This window comes from Perissodus microlepis, chromosome 19 (assembly GCF_051167445.1).
Source record: "Perissodus microlepis isolate ML-2025 ecotype Zambia chromosome 19, ASM5116744v1, whole genome shotgun sequence".
In the NCBI taxonomy this organism is placed as follows: domain Eukaryota; kingdom Metazoa; phylum Chordata; class Actinopteri; order Cichliformes; family Cichlidae; genus Perissodus; species Perissodus microlepis.
In genome coordinates, this window is record NC_140479.1 from 25133173 (window position 1) to 25150526 (window position 17354).

Genomic DNA, 17354 nt, shown 5'->3' on the forward strand with positions numbered 1-17354 from the left:
ATGGCACACAGTAATGTATTCCTTTGTTATCTTAGTTGACCCGCTGATCAGTTAGGCTTTAAAATGTTTCATCTCTATTGTGTTAATAGCGATTTTTCTTCAATTTCTGCAATTCAAATTTAACTGCTTTATATTACAACATAATATGCTTGAGACATGATATCTTCTTATCTAATTATGATTTGTAATCATGTGAGGAGAAAACATAACATATGTGTACCCAGTATATTAAAGATCTGTCTTCACTTCACTACTTTCTTTCAGGGGTACTTCCTTTCTTCTATAAAACGGAAAGCTCTTTTGACTCTAGGCTAAGTAAAATATAGCTTTATCCCTGCTTTTCCTTTTTATTGAGACATTTTAGGTGCTCAGATATTGTTGTATGATTGTCTTGTGATCAGCAGAACAATCACTGGAAGCAGCTTCTTGGAGAGCAACTAGGAATTAGATTGCCATTTTTTGTCAAGTGTTTCTTCTCTTCTCTGTCTACCATTCTTCTCTTTTCCTCCACTGACACACATCCAAGCAGCCTCATCTCATGACCTACTAAAACAATCAGGCATGTAAAGCAGGACCGTGTGAGTTCCTGTGCTAAATATATACACTGACTCCGTGTATATGTGCGTGTGCATCTCACTAATGCTTCTGGCAGAGTACTGCTCTCTGTTATGTATGCGCTTGTGGTTGTGTATGAGTGTCTATGTGTCCATTTTCAGGTTCAGTGTGCACATGTGCATGCACAACCTTCCAATGTCAGTACAGGAGGCATGCAGGCAAGCATGAGTCCTTGAACGGTATGTCAGGGATGCATAAAAATACCCCTAAAAAGTGCCAGAAACAAGATCATGTACTCCATCAGTGAGTAGGATGCTCTCAATCTGCACTGTAACACTAAATGTGCTCAGCAGAGCGCAGAATTTTACCTGTGGGGGAGGGTGACCACTAATAAATCACTCAGGTCAGCAAAATCCCAAAGATGTGGCATTATTTTTAGTTTTTGCTTCATGCTCAAAGTATTACCAAGGCTGTTGTTCCCAATCAGAGAGATATAATGCACAAAGGATTTGGTTACATATTCTTTAATCTGAATGTTACACAAAAACATAAAGGTATTTAAATCAAGTTACTATGCAAATTATTTCCAGCACAGATCATCTGCGCACTGGTATGTGTATATGCATTCATGTGCACACATGCATGTCTGTATGTGAATGTCTGTGCATGGATCTCACTCTTAATCCTGCACCACCAAACCCTCTTAAAGTAATTAAAGATCACTTCTGTAACCTGGAAAAGATGAGTGTAGGTTTGACTGTGTTGTGCAATTATTTCTATAAGCGTATTGATTCGTCACGGACCAAAGATTTGGCAACACCTCTGTTTTTAAACCTTGGCCGGTTGTAAGGTGAATAGATATAATTAACCTCCTGGTATCCGTGGTGCAGCTCCCAGGGGCTGCTCAGCACTCTAATTGGTCTCTTACATCTGTTGTTAATGGAAGAACGAAGGGGAGAGCGCCAGCTCTGAGTGTGAGGGTGTATCCCCCATTGCATGCATTCAGCCGGCCTCTAACAGATGGGCTGGGGAAAAGAGGAGAATCCCATTAGAAATTCATCAAGATCACAGGTGCAGAGATGAGAGGAAAGGGGTTATTTGGGTTGTTTTCTTGTCTACTGACAGCCCAATTTTGTTGTTAGATGGCAGTTGTTTTGGTCCAAAGATGCTTTTGATTCTTTGCTTTCAGTTCTAGGACAGCTACCAGCGAGTGATTTCAGGACTCCTTCATGGTGGGCGTGCATGTCACATTTTGCTCTTACAATGGAAGCATAGATGTTTTCAAGACACATTTCACAAGAGAAAAAATCAACAGTTATAGAGGCAGAAATCTACTGCTGTCAGACTCCTTCTCAAAGCCAGAGTGTCAAAACTGTAGCGGGGTATCATCACAAAGGCCAAGTGGTGGTGGATGGGTGTAGTCCAAGCAGTAGTTGGTGTGGTTGTGTGTGGTGTGAGACTATGACCAGATGGTCTCTAACTTTTACCTTAAAAATTTGTTTGTCTCTGTATGTATCCTAATGGCAAACTGTGGGGCTGTAACAGGTCTCGGCAGGTGTTTATAAGGATGTCTGTGGCTAGATGTTAAAGATGCCGCTGATCCAAACGAGATGTACTAAGAGCATCTGAAGTATGCACACATTGCAATTTGTATGCTCTAACTCTGGCTGATGTATAAACATTAAATATTATAGAAGATTAGTGAAGTCATGATTGTGGTTGGTTTCCTCCCGAGACTGTGTCATAGACCCAGTGTTTGGTCATGTTCTCAAGTTTGGAGTCCTCAATGAATATGTTTGCATTTGAGTTTCTATTAGATTTTTCCTGCATTTTCCAGAGTTTAGAGTTTAGATTTTTGTGTTTGCTGTATTTATGGATTGTTCCATTCTATTATTTATTTGTTTTTTGGTATTTTTCAGTTTTACTTTGAAAGTCAGTTGCCTCTTGAGTCTTTCTTTGATGGTTGCCTGGATTGTCTGTAGCTGGATGCCATTCTCCAGCTTCTCCACTTACCCCTGTGTATAAATAGTCCCGTCCTTCCTCCTAGTCTTTGCCATAGTCCTTGCATTTTCCTATAAAAGTTAGTCCTGGCTACCTGTAAGGGATTCTGTTGTGACCTGAACAATGGTTTGCCTTTTGTTTTCTGATTTAGTAAGTCTACCTTAAATCTAGTGTCTTCAGTATATGGTCTGATTTAAGAGTGGACACCCGTCATAGACAGACTGACAAAAAAATGCTAGTTGGTCAAATCAGTGAACTAGGAGAAGAATTTAAAGGATGTTTTGGTCATCCTAAACTATTTAGAGCAGCCACTGAAATTAAGAAACTGCAAGTACTGATTCTACTTTTACTCTTTAGTTTATTCCGTTTTGAAGCCACAGAAGATCATGAGACGATCTGGTCGTTAAGTGATGACGTGACGAATCCTACTTCCGGGCCTAAAGTAGTCTAAGTTTAATATGGCTTTTGTGTTGTTAACATGTTTAATATTTTGTATTTTCTTCTATTTAATCTCAAAAAGCTCCTAAAACAGTCAGTGATCACTGTTGACCTCCCTCTGCTTTTATTACCGCTAATCATTTATTTAAGCTCAGTTTTTAAAACCTTAGGATGTAACTACAGCCCAGCCCATGCAGCAGTATGAATGACTAACCTCGTATTGTGGATGGATTATCTCAGTTGTTCTCCTGGCTGAAGTTTGGTCCTTTTACAGCATCCTGCCATGCGATTACATTTGTTCCTGACCACCGAGAACACTCACGTTAACTTTTATCGAGTGGAAAAAAAGTTAGCTTGTTTATATTATGCTAACATAGCTGTGTCGCTAGCGGTCACGTAGCACATCATTATATACCAGCTAGCCAAACTTCAGTAACCCTACAAACGTCTCTGCTGTTTAGTTTTCTGTCTTCATTTATGTTGGAAGTGATAACAGAGCTGTACGTTTTAATTTGTTTCCAAAATCCCGCAGTCAGGACATGCTATATTGTATTTAGATAGAAGCTAGCGAGCTAACTTCCTGCTAACTTCTAACTCCGTTAAATGTCATAAATTCTGTTTTCATGGATGCCTGGATGTTAAACTCAATTGTTACACCTGGTAGAGCAGAACGCTGATCATTTTATTAAAGATGAAAGACTTTAGACAGTTTTTCAACTCTCAGTAATGCCATAGTGATCGTTTGATATATGGACCTGCAGCGGAGTTTAGGCCCAGACACGGCTAGTGACGTCAGACTTAACAACTGGATTACTACTGACGACTCTTTAATAGCGCTTTTCCACCTTTATAGTGCCAACAATGTTTTATTACAGCTCACTGAATTGTGTGTTTATCTAATCAGATGTTTGAACCATTCATTTCATCAGAAAACTGTATAAAAATGTGTCTCACATAATCAGCTTAAACTCCCCTGTCTCATCTGTGGCTGCAGGGAGAAGAGAAAATCTAATAATGTGGCCTGTCAGGTTCACTTGTCAGGTTCACTCAAACTAAACACAGTTGGATGTGACTCAGGTCTTTAGGTGCTGTCAAAACTCCAAAAATGCAAGCAGAGCTGGTTTAGTTGATGGCAAGAACAGAGAATAATAATAATTTTAAAGTTAAAGTGAATATACTGAAAGAGACATGTAGTATTTATAGGGCAGAATCCAGACACTGAGTTACAAACAAAGGAAAACCTCTGATTACACACCAAAGTCTGTTTGTAATAATTCTCCTCAGTTTTGTTCTGTAATGATCTTGTTTGCTGCCAGCAGTGCCACTGTATGTTCTCTCCCCTCCAGATGGCAGATATACGATTGGCCTGTGCTCAGTGTGGCAACAGTCTCTGGCACACTGTCTCTCTGTATGTGTGTGAGACCATTTCTGCACCATGGAAATCTGGTATCCCATAACAACAATGTTACTGGATGGGACAACACCAGTATACACACACTGGATGGAACAAGTATCCCGCCTCCTGTTCCTTCCTGGTTGTTTGTTACTGCGGGACAAAGCCGTGTTTTATGTAGACGAAGGCTGAGACTGAGAAACGGGCTTGTGTTGGAGCCTGGAGCTGCTGCCAACCATGACTTTGTGCTTCTGTGGTCTGCTTCATCCCTAAAAGTCACAGCAATAAAAAGGATGTCTTTCTTCGGCTGTTTATTACCGTTTTATTTTTATTCAGATTTAGACAGGGATGTTATATAAAGTTCAGCATATTGCTTTGTAAGTTCAGAAGCTGGGGCTTCATGTCTCATATATAGTATTTGATATATTTTTTCTCACTTACTGTGTTAAATATTAAAGTTCATGATAGTAACATTAGAAAAAGACTGAAGTTTGCCATGTTTAAAACAGTGTCCCACTTGGACACTTTGGACAGGCAAGATCAAAATAAAGATGTTTGGCCATAATGTACAAAACCAAACACAGCATATCAACACAAACACCTGATACCAACTATCAAACACGGTAGTGGAGGGATGATGAATTGGGCTTGCTTTAAGTTAACTACAAACTTTTCTGTATATCAAAGTATTCCAGATTCAAATATAAGGCCTTCTATTTGGCAGCTAAAACTTGGGCCAAATTGGGTCATGCAACATCTGATTAAAATGTTAGAGCATGATCTTAAGAGAGCTGTGCGTAAACGAATGTCTGCAAACCTCAATGATGTGTTGGTCTCATTGTTTTCTCTGACATATATATATCTTTTATCTGATTCCTGCAAAACTAAGGGAATTTAAGGCAACTAAGATAGTAAGCATCTCAGCATGTTAACGTTATCAGCATGAGGATATCAGAGTACAATACTGGCTGTAGGCTTATATATGTGTTTGCAATAGTTTAATTCTAATAATAATAATAGTAAGAAGAAGATTTCTAATTATGAAGCTTTGGCAGTGTTTGAGAATGTCTAGATTTCATGTGTGCACATTGCGGTTCGTTCCGATGGAGCTTTGGGGCTTCAGCTACATCTTAGTCTATTGACGCTTCAAGTAACCCCCACTCTGAAAGCCCCACCTCTTGAAACAGTCTACCACTAGGAGTTAATCTCTAATTGGGCGAACAGCGTGGACAAGAGCAAGAAAAATGAGGGAGATAAATGCTAGAGAAAGATAATAAAAACATTTTACTGCCAAGTCCTCTTTACGTTTAATCCTTCAGTCTCACTTTTTCTTCCCACAGTCAATTTATTTCCTGCTTTGTTTCAAGAATTCATCCCACAAGACTTTCAGGAGAGAGGAGAGCAGACAAATAGAGAGGTGAAAGAGGTTAGAGACTGAAGGAGGGAGAATAAAATTCAGCCTGCTGCTAAGCTCAAACCCCCCCCCCAGAGTTTAAGGATCACTAGCATTGAGCAAGATCTGCTCCACAAATCCAGCATAATCCCTCTGCCACACTGTGACCACTTCCTCTTTGACAGAGGAGAGTGTGTGTGTGTTGGAGGGAGTGTGTTTGTGTGAAGCCGAGTGTTGGGATTGGAGTTCATGTATGTCATGTGCTCGAGGTAAATCTGCCTTGATTAGGCCTCTTTTATGTAGTTTCTTTTTCTTTTTTCTGGACTGTTTCTTTCTAAATCACTGGGGAATTACAGGGCTTGAGCAGGTGTTTATATTTGTTATTTCAGATCCTCTCACATCTGAAACACACATCCATGTCCTGGCCTTAGGCCTTGTTGTTACGGAGACTTTGTGGTTGACAGCGACTGAATTTGATGTTGTTCATTGTAATGTTGACAGCAAATACCACATGGTTAAATTGGACCTATTGGTGGGCTGAGCTTCAGTGCTCATAGCCTGAAATGGTCTGAAACTGAGGATTGATGACTTGTAAATATGCTGACTTCATTACAGGAAAGTTCTGTGTTTAATATGGGCATCCACTGAAACTGTGTATAGTTACATAGTCTAGATATGTGACAGAATAAAGGAAAAAATGCACAATAAGCTCCTTTAACGTGGATTGTGGAGACAAGTTTAAGAGATTTATGAGAAAAGCCTTCCATTTTTTCTGCCTTCCTCCATTTCTCTAATAATTGGTGTGCAGTCCCACTGGAGGCAGGGGAATAGCACTGATGGTGTTTAATACATTATCTGATCAATCACTCAGAAAAATGAGCAGCACTTAACACCATCCATTTGTAAATCACTGCCTCCAACATTTCAGCTCCTGTGCAGTATGTTGGATGTGTGTAGGTGTGATGGTGAGAGGAGCAAGGTGGAGGTCTGACCTCACTCTGACCCCAGGAAGGATGTAGCTGATGTCAGGAAGGAAAGGTTTAACGTCTTCTTACAAGGACAGTAGGATCTCTCAGAGGGGGGTCTTTTGGTCCCACTTCATACCCCTGTTTGACCCAGACACGCTCTTTCTGACCCCTGTGTGTGCAAAGACACACACTTACACATGCACACAGCTCCATCTTTCATTCTTGTCTTTGTCAGCCTATTTGGGATCTTTCAGAGCTACCGTTTTGACAGGACAAAGAAGCTTTTCCTCCGTTGTTTATCATCTCCATCTTCCTCTCAGTGGTTCCTCCTCTTTAATCTCTTCCCAGGTTGCCTGTGAGGGCTTCCCTTTCTCTTATCCACCTCTAGATATTTATTACCTCTTAAGCCCCGGTCAGGCAAAAGCCCTCAGTGGCAGCTTGTAAACTGCATCTGTCTCCCTAATCTGACCAGTTGATTAGCTAAAGCTATCAGGTCGTCCCCTGCTCTCTCCTGCAGGTGACACAGGGGATTGATGGGCTTTTAAGTAACTCTCAGTCTGTTGTTTCTCTCTTTCCTCATTTTTCTCTCCAGTCTGTAACTGTAACTAAACTCTCCGACCTCCTGACAGGCACCTGATGGATCATTTCAGTCGTCCCTGAGGCACACTGTAACTGTGTAAATGCGTCACTTTTAAGCACAACACTTTTCTTGTCTTGTACTGTGCATAACATTAGAAAAAAATAATCATCACACATGTTATTAGTCTTCCACTTAGTTCTAGTATTGTGCTGAAGTGCCCTGAAAGTTGACATTAAGTTATCATGAGGTAGTAACAAAGTGCCATCATTAGCTGAAATTCAGAACTAATTGTCAAAGTAGCATGTTGATTTGCTACATTAAGGTAAATATGCAAAAAATATGCTAACATCACACCCACGTTTCATCAGAGTGCTTACTGAAATTAGCATTCAGGTCAAAGCACCACCTGCTCTGTGATCACGGCCACAGACCCACCTTTATTCTCTCTCATTTAGCTCTGTATTTCTCATGCCTGTCCTTAAATTGCTGCCTCCTTTAATTCCTTTGTGCTGCTCAATGGTGATAAAGTCCAGACCTCCATTAGTGAATCATGCTGAAGACTGGTTGTTTATTAAGTGTGACTCAATTTGGAGCAGCTGAACTGGCGCTGTGGCAGTAACACCACCTGGTCTATGTGCGTCTGTGTTGTGAAATTAAAAAGGGGAAAAAAAAAAAAAAAAGCTGGCAAGCTGGAGCACAAGCAAGTAGCAAAAAGATGCACCGAAGCTGCAGCGATATCATGCCCTTCTGCCTGAAAAACAGGAATAGTTGTCAAAATGTTGTGACAGCCTGTTTCCTGCAGCCTCTCGCTCTTTTGATCTGGTGGTTCTCTGCAAACACTGGTTGCGGTTTTTTCGGTACCTCCCATTGTGGCACAGCTTAACCTGGCAGCTGAACTTTCCATCAAATCAGTTTAGCTTTATTGTTTGGATCTTCTGCACCGCTGAGAGAAAAGAAAACAGACATCAATCACTCTGTTTGTCAGCAGGTTATTGGCAAAGTGAGCACGAGTGCTCGAACACATGGGGAGACAGCTGCTAGCATGACATTTCCTCCAAGGGAATGTCCCTAACCTTGTCTTTTTTCCCTTCCTCATGTCTGTGTGTGCATTCATATCCTTACATATTTTACATATTGAAGGAGTGACTCAGCTAAAAAGGCTCCTGCAGAATTTATGAGGCTGCTGTGCTTTGCTCCCCTTTATGCTCGTCATAAGCATTTTCCACATCTATTTTTACTCCTTTAGCGTATCGATTCTTTGGAAGGCACGAGTCCAGAAGAAGGGGAAATGAGTCAAAGCATGTGTGCCCTCCTCCTCCAGTGTTCATTATTGATGACAGTAAGGTCAGTAAATAAGGCGGAGATGCAAGCTGGAGTGTTGGGTTATTTTAGAGCTGTAAAAAAAATGAACTGAAGAGAGTTTTTCATTTAATCCCTGTGGCTGCAGTGATGGACAAGCACTTAAGCAGGCTGCTGGTTCTGCCAGAATCACATCTACTTGCAGGAGGAAGGTAATAGAGAGCAGGGTGTCAAAATGCATTACGGCGAGCAGACAGATGGGCTCTGAGATCCACCTCGGATTTGTGACCCAGCCGGGTATTGACCACATAACAAAATAGGGACAGAAAGAAAAAGTCAGATAGATGCTGGAGCAGACTGACAGAAATGAAGTGATTTAAGTAGATGGCTGACAGGTGTGAATACCACACTGGTGCAGCAATCTTGTTTTGTGGTGATGGATTTGCTGTTAAATGAAGATTGACATCTTACTGATACTGAGTCTCTGACAGAAAGCATGTGACCTGAGCCCCAGACAGAGCACATCAAGAGCAAATTTAGCTAAATCGGCTCTGTGTGTGATCGCGCTGTCGGCACATAAGCATCTCGCCATCAACACATATTCCTCCATATGAAAACAAACTTGTCTGATCTTTTCCGATTCTGGTTGTAGCTGTAAACATGTTAGTGGGCGTTAACTCGGCCCAGATGTTGGAACCAAGGCAGAAAGTGGCATATGTTGGGATGGTAGCACAGGGCTGGGTGGAAACGGGGCCGTGACAGCCAGTCATTGTGCTTCGGTATTACACTGTCATTGTGTCAGTGTTGGGAGCAGACCCACGACAGATGCTCGACAGATAATAGAAGCGTTATCTCTGGATGTTCACTCGGTGACACACTGTTGCATGTAAATATGAACAAGGATTGCTTCAAAGAGAGAATCCCAGGTGAGCTAAATGTTATTAAGATCTGTGGAAAAGGCTTTGTCAGTGTGCGTGTCTGTGGAAAAGAAGGAGCAAGATTGCAATTTTGCTTATGAAACAAGAAAGCATATCCTTGGAGTAGAAATCTGTCTGTATGAGCGTATAATGAGACAGACATATTTCTCATTGAACCTGTAAAGCTTCTGCTGTCGGTGTAATGTAAAAGATTGCACACCTGCAGTTTTCATCAGATGCCATTTCTCCACAGCGGGGGTTTCATTATAGGATTCTCACCAGGCGGTGAAAATATTAGACAGTGCATACAAATAATACCTATATCAAGTGTGTTACAGGCTTTGATGCCATAAAAAATACCTGTCACATTACCTCAATTCTAAAGTCAGCAACTCTGTTAATCACCAGTGTTTATAAGCACTCTACTCTGGACATGGCGATAGTTGCTTGCTCAAATATCTTTTTCACAGATACTCATGGTTGAAGATGAATAATAACGACATTGGTGATCTCTATTCCTCATTAGCAGGTAAACATACAAATAACCATTGGTTGGTTGGTGGCCATGAATCTTCATAGATATTTATCTCCCACTTAAAGTCATTTTAATTTGTGTAATTAGAACATTTAAACTTAGACTTAGGGTCTTTATGTAATAAGTAAACAGGGTAAGACGCCTATAAACACCTATTAAGCAGAAGAGAATGGACGGACAGTCTTGATGTTCTACTCGATCAATTCCTGACTTGTCAAAGAAGTCGACTGTGCCGGCTCAGGTGTGGATATGAAAAGTGGAGGTCAGTAGTTTTTACTTTAGTTTTTGACAGATTTCTAAAATATTTCTGTCTTCTTGTTTTTTGACAGAAGGTCTAATAATTTTTTAAGCACTATACTTATGTTAGTCCAGTCTGAAAACACAGTTAGCATTATTATTGCAATGTTTCAGGGAAATCTCAAGTCAGCAGTAATGTGTAGCCGTGTGCACAGCTGGAGTCTGTGTTTGTGTGTCGATTGTAATTGCTTGATTCAGCCATTCTGTACGTATGCAGATTTCCATTTTATGCTACAAGCTTCACGTGCCCCATCTGCTTAATGCGCCAGTTCATCATCTTGTCTAATCGAGGGTCTCCTTGACCGAAGCGATTCATAACGAGCTAACGGTGAATTTTGCTCGCTAATGGAATTTCCCACTTGTAAACAAATCAGTGAAATTGCCTTTCCGGCATGTTTTGACAATTAGATTACCGCGACTTCGTTGGATCTTATGGGATTATACACTTATGAATACTTATGATGTAAAATTGTAAGAAAAGGAGTTTGACAGTCCTAAAGTCGCACACTCTTTTGTGTTATTTGTGCTTAAATGTTTGCCATTCATTTTGGAAGAAAAATTAAATTTGAGTAAAGAATTATTTATTTCAAATTAATAATCAAGTATTACAATTTCACTAACGACTCTTTGTTCTATTTAGATCATATTTGGTAGGAAGTTGTCTTTATGTTATTAGTGTCATTGATTCAAATGTGTGTTTTTATTTATCTAATTATTTTTATGGAATTAAAAATACTGCAGTTTTTCTGAATTTCTATCTACAAGTGAATATTTGGGGAACTCACGCCTCCGCAGAGCAGCTTTTGCTTCCTTAGAGCATCATCACACCCGTTTTGTTTCACCAGATTGTCTGTAAACAAACACATTTCAGTTTGTCTGAGACGCTGTTGCACTACATTGTTTGAGAATGTTATTTACAGAGGTCAGAAGCCTTTTTCACGATTTCCATAATGTCACCAAGCAGTTGGGGTCTAACGCAGATTCCCAGCAGAAACACGGCTGTAGATCTGTCTAATCACCAGATGCCTGCTCTCTAATGCATAATGCATCAGGCTGTTATTACAAGTCTGCAGGGAAAACACAGCAGTGATTTACATTAATATTTCATCAAACCCCTGTGACATCAAAGTCTTAATGGAGGAGACCCTGCATTAAGATGAGCGTGTGTGTGTGTGTGATCATTAATGAAGTGGACCCTGGTGGCCTATGCTTGGCCTTTATTAGTGTGTCAGGTGGAGAGGTGGTAATAATGTGTTAAGTTAGTTTAAGATCAGAGAACAGACACTAAAACCAGGCTGGCGAACAGTCTTCATAGTCAAAGATGCTGAAAGTATAAAAGGATAAAAGTGAGTTCAGGGTTTGAAAGTTGTAGCCGCCTGTACTCAGGAAATGTCTTCTGTTCAAATATGCTGATATGCAACTACATTTGTATAAGCATATATTAAATTTATATTTAAAAAGTATTTTTGACATTTTGAGATGTGTATTTGCCTTCTCACTGTAAATTAGATGATGAAATTAATAAAGCCACAGTGGATATTCCATGATTTCTCCCACAGCTCATTTTTGTGGAAACTGAATAATTGACACAGTTCTATGCAGCATTAATAGCCTTTGATAATGTGACATTATCTGAAAAACCACTGTTTACTTTTCTCATTAGTTTTCTGCGTTTTCTAACGTGAGCTCACTGCGTCCTCAGATGACAGTGCGTCAGCGGCCAGCAGTATGGAGGTGACCGACCGCATCGCCTCCCTGGAGCAGAGGGTCCAGATGCAGGAGGATGAGATTCAGCTGCTCAAGTCCGCTCTAGCTGACGTGGTCCGCAGACTCAATGTGTCTGAGGAGCAGCAGGCCATGGGTGCACGTAGAGGACCCACCAAAGGTAACATACAGTCCAGCACAAAGCCTAGGGGCTTGCTATTATAGTATATGCATCACACACAGACTGGCTTGCACACGTGGTTTTTCGGGACTCTTGGGTCTGTTTTTCCACTCTGACCTGTCGATGCTGATCTTCAAATCCCGCTAGTTTTCTTTCATCTGACTCATCGCTCTCCTCTCCTTCCTGTCCCATCTGCTCTTGGACTGTGTTGTCTTGTTGAATGCTTTTGCCTTACATGTATAGACCCCGCTATGATGAGAAAATCTCCCTCAGCAGACAGCAATGTTGGGAAGCCAGGTAGGCTCACTGTGTAGCCTGACTGCACTAACCAGACCTGGTATTGTGTCACTGCCTGCCCTGCTACTATTATCCTAAATATATAGTATTTCACCAGGAAATGCACAGTTGCATTCAATACGGCTCACTGCACTGTGATCCGAGTTTGAAGACAGATCTTTGTGGGAATTTGTGTCAGCACAAAAACTGTTTTATGAGGTTTTGTTTGATAAGAGCCAGGCTAGCGTTCTCCTTTGTTTCCTGTCTTTCTGGTAAGCTCACTAGCTGCTGGCTGTAGCTTCCCACTGAACAGAGGCTGTATTGATTTTCACAACTCTCTCTCTGGAATGAAAAGGAATAAGAAAGCATCCCAACCTATTCGGCTGAGGTGTGGAGTTAAATCAACACCTCCCTGACACAGGCCCAGTTTATTTTCCAAAGTCCAGAATGTGATTCACCTTCACGAATGGTTTTATCATAAGTCAAAGGTACAGTTGCTAAACCTTAAAATGCCTCACTCTGATGTTCTCTCCACCTGGTGTCACACAGCTGCATGCTCTTCTCATCTGTGCTGAAAACATTGCATAAACTTAAAAAAGCGAGCCCCAGAGAGTGATAAAAGGTAGACTTTTTTCACATGTTTTTTGCATTTTTATTGCTTAACAATACTGCATGCATCGATTTTTCAGTGGAGATGTGTAAACTTTGATCATGAAATCGTGCTGTCACTCCTGAGGCTGATAAAGTCTGCATGGGAAATCAGCTGCACTTCATGTGTTTCAAGTCCTCACATGTGCTTTAGAGTAATGAAGCAAAAGCAGATTAGGATTCTTAGGAGTGAGTCTGGACGGATGGAGTTTCAGTTTGATTGGGGAAGTGGAGGATGACTCGGACTCATTGTTCCCCACCAGCAGTCTACTTCCCCTCGACTGAAGCACAGTGATCTGATTCAGAAAGCTTAACCCAGTCGGGCTGACTGCATGTGGACCATCGTGTACACAGAGGAGCACACGCATTTGTCTTCTTTAACCTGCTAACAAAATTACAAACCTCGTTTTGCCCCTGCTGCGTAATTACTACATGAAAGATAACAGAGGGAGTGTGTGCACAGGCCTGAGTATCAATGTGTGTCTGGATGAAGCAGTGTCTATTAAATATTTATCACTGCAGATAAAGCTGCAGCTTGGATCTGTTAGTCTATGCTGCCTGAATGAATTGTGCGTGCGTGTGTGTGTCGGTGGGTGGGTGTGTGTGTCAGTTTTTCTGATACCACTCCATTTTCTACAAACTGTATTCCATCTCAATGGGAAACCTTTAAAACAATTACATTTAAATTTAGTTTACTTGTTTATATATAATCACTTAATCTTCTCCCTCTATTTTAACCTGATGATATAAAACACTGTGCAGTTATTTCCCATCTCTGAACCCTCACATTGGAATTATCTTTACATTTGGGAAAAAAAACCCTGAAAGTCAAACTACGCTCACTGGCCAGTTCATTAGTTACCCCTTGCGAGCACATTTTGTCTTCAAAGCTGCCTTAATGGTATGAATATTGATTTGGAATCTGCTGCACATCCGTAATTGGAATCTCCCCGTCCACCACATCCCAAAGGAGGACCCTATTCCGCTGTGATCCAAATATCACAGCGGAATAGGCAACACTTTTTCAGTAATCTTTTGCCCAGTGTTGGTGAGCCTGAGTGAACTGTAGCCTCAGTTTCTTATTCTTCACTAACAAGATTGGTAACTGGTGTGGTCTTCTGCTACTGTAGCCCGTCTGCTTCAAGGTTGTGTGTTCAGGGATGTTTCCTTCTTCATGCCTTTGTTGAGTCACTGTTGCATTCCTATCAGCTTGAAGCAGTCTGACCGTTCTTCTCTGACCTCAGGCATCAATGAGGCATTTTCACCCAGGAGCCTGAAGCTCATTGGACACTTTCTATTTTTCAGGCCATTCTCTGTAACACTAAAGGTGGTTGTGTGGCATAATCGCAGCAGATGAGCAGTTTCTCAAACCGACCAATGAGTCAAGGTCATGCATTGAGCTACTGCCAAGTGATTGGCTGGTTAGATATTTGTGTTAACAAGCAGTTGAGCAAGTGTGTCTAATGAAATGACCAGTGAGTGTATACTGTGTATATTAAATGACACAAACGTGTCCATAAACCTATACAGTAGGCCAGTGGCAACCCTGGGGGCATTTTTGGGAAAACCAGCACTACTGTACATTTCATTTATCCGTGTTTCTACAAAAACATGAAGAAATATTTCAATAAATCCATGACATCGCAGCGCATGGTTTGACTCGGCATGGCATGTGTCCAGGACTTATCAATCCTCAGCTCCTTTTGCCCCAGCAGGAAGCCCCCCCACCCCCACCCCCACCCTCCCCAAACCCATGGTCACTCTAAGAAAAAAGTAATTTTTACATGTTGAGTGTTCAGCTAAAAGCAAAGAAAAAACTAACTTCAAATCAAGAATTCTGAGTTTAATAGTTTGTTGACTCCAAATTCAATGAATTTGTAGACAAATAACAGAGGTGGCAGTACATACAGCGTTATTTTAAATACACTACAGGTGCCGACTCTGATACTGGTTCTTTCTGAACGCGTCATGTCGTCCTCTTTCTTACAGCCAGGCCAATGATCGCCACCCTGCCGTTACGGCCCACAGTAAACAACGGGACCGTCCTACCAAAGAAAGGCAGCGGGACTCTGCCATCCCCATCTGGATCTGGATCCAGGAAGGACACCAGCGCGCCAGCCAACAAGACGTAAGGAAACCCAGTATGACTGTAAATGCATTTGAGCATTGACTTTTCCTCTGCTCTTCTTTGTCTGTTCATTATAATCGATTTTAAGGAGGCTATCGGCATTTCTGGGAACCTTTTTCTTCCTTAGAGCAACTTGAAGGTGTGGACTGTCAGAGTCAGCAGATTTTGTCGTGTTTTTCTACAAAATCCCAAGCATAATTAAAACCGCTGGAAAGATTTATTGTTCTTCACCCCAGAAGTTTTATGTGTCTCGACATTTCTTCCCTCATGTCTGCCTGTGCCACGCCAGGTCATTCCCGCCATAAATCGTCACATTTCTGGCTTTTTATCATCCACACACATTGACATTTAACAGCCCTGATAAAGGGAGACGAAGCATTTTCATCATCTGCTGCTCTGTGTTCTTTGTGCGTCCGTGTGTTTACAGGTGAATATGGAGTGCAGGTTATCAATCTTGCCTGCCAGCATAACAATAGCCTTTCCCCATTCTCTGATGACATTAACTAAATCAGATGAAGCTTGGCACACAGCAGGGGCCTGCTCCAGTCCACGCAAATGTTAACTCTGCTTCTCCGCCTCTCTTTTAGAAGTATTAAACTCAGGAGCTCAAGCTTTGACACTGAAAAGATCTTTTTTTAAATGTATATTTCATTATATATATATCCAACCCTGAATAGTCATAGTTTTAGGGTTGTCTAGTTCCAGGCTTGGCATCGTGACACGAAACAGCACTTTCTTAGTTGAAGGATGATGAGCGGCACTGGAGACTAATGATTAGCCCAACTGTTTTTACTTGTTATGTTGGCATGGCTGTGAATCAGTGTTAACTTAAGATATGACATATGGGTCTCTTGCTACTTGTTAGGAAAAATCAAATCCATCTTCCCTGTGGAGGCAACGTCAGGCTAAAGATGGAAATAGAGTGAACGCCGATAACACAATAGCAGCAAATCTTATACCACATAAAGTCTTTAGTTTTTAGTTGTATTCCAAGATAGAGTTATTTCTCATCAGATATCTCTTCTGTTTAGTCTCCTGAATTGTGCTGGGTCCTCCCCATCTTTTTCCTGTCTTCATTGTCTGTCTCTGATTATGTGTTGTTTCCCACTGTGATGCATCCTGTTTATGTCTCGTTCACCTACGTTGTTATGTCCTGCCACTCTGTCCAGTTTCTCCTCCCTGTCTCGTTCCTCCAGAATTCTCTATCTGCCCCTCAGGTGAGACTATCACCACGTTACAGTATGCTGTAGATTTATACAGCGCTTAACTGATCTAACACATGCTTAACTCGATCTCTAGTTTTTAAAATCGCTCACTAAATTATATGAAACTTGAGATTTTTTTTATTCGGTGTGATTAATCATATGTTTTTTAAGTCTTTGGTGCAGCGTGTGTGTTATTTGCTGTGCCTGTGTGGGATTACTTAAACTGCAGACTGATCACAATCCCATCAGCACTGGCGTACACAGAACAGCCTTCAAAGCCCTGTGGTCCAATTACTGTGATTCCTCATGGGATAACACGGCAAACAACAGTGTCTCTCTTTCTCTCACTCTTCTTTCCATCCTGTTCTCTTCTTTAATGAACAAACACACACAGAAGTTATCCCAGAAGGGATAACAGCCACCGGCCAGTTTTAGAATTTGAATAGACTTTCCTCCCATAGGGTGGATTAGGTGACTCGGCCTGCTGGTCATTGGATTGCTGATGGAGCCTTTTTATTGTTGTGAATGGGCAGGCTGCCGGCACCACCAATATGCAGATTTACAGAGGTCTGTGCAGATGCTGTGGTTATTATAATCACAGAAGAGTAAACAGAGTAAAACTCTGAGGAAACAGCACTGTGCGGTTTTGTAAAAAGTTGTTTCTTCTTCTTTCCTAATGTGAGGCATTATGTGTGTCAAAATGCTGGCAAAGACAGATAGATGCAGTTTTATAGATTGCACAATTTTTGCATTTTATACAGGTGACTTCCCACCTTTGATGGACCTGATGTCCTCAACTTTCCTGTTTTGCTGTTAGTGAGGTAGCAGTGTTTGCT

At 41.3% G+C, this 17354-nt stretch overlaps 1 protein-coding gene across 5 annotated transcripts in view; it reads left to right on the forward strand.

Annotated features, from left to right (window-relative positions):
* Positions 1 to 17354, forward strand: part of eml1 (EMAP like 1) — a 70403-nt gene that overhangs the window by 35276 nt on the left and 17773 nt on the right. For 3 of the 5 annotated variants that reach the window (XM_084914136.1, XM_084914133.1, XM_084914134.1), the window contains exons 2-4: positions 12079 to 12261; positions 15175 to 15313; positions 16483 to 16530. In XM_084914136.1, the coding sequence (XP_084770262.1) occupies positions 12079 to 12261; positions 15175 to 15313; positions 16483 to 16530 (370 nt within the window). Of the gene's footprint in view, positions 1 to 9398; positions 9554 to 12078; positions 12262 to 15174; positions 15314 to 16482; positions 16531 to 17354 lie in introns of those variants that run through there. The other 2 variants (XM_084914135.1, XM_084914137.1) reach the window with 2 other exon arrangements.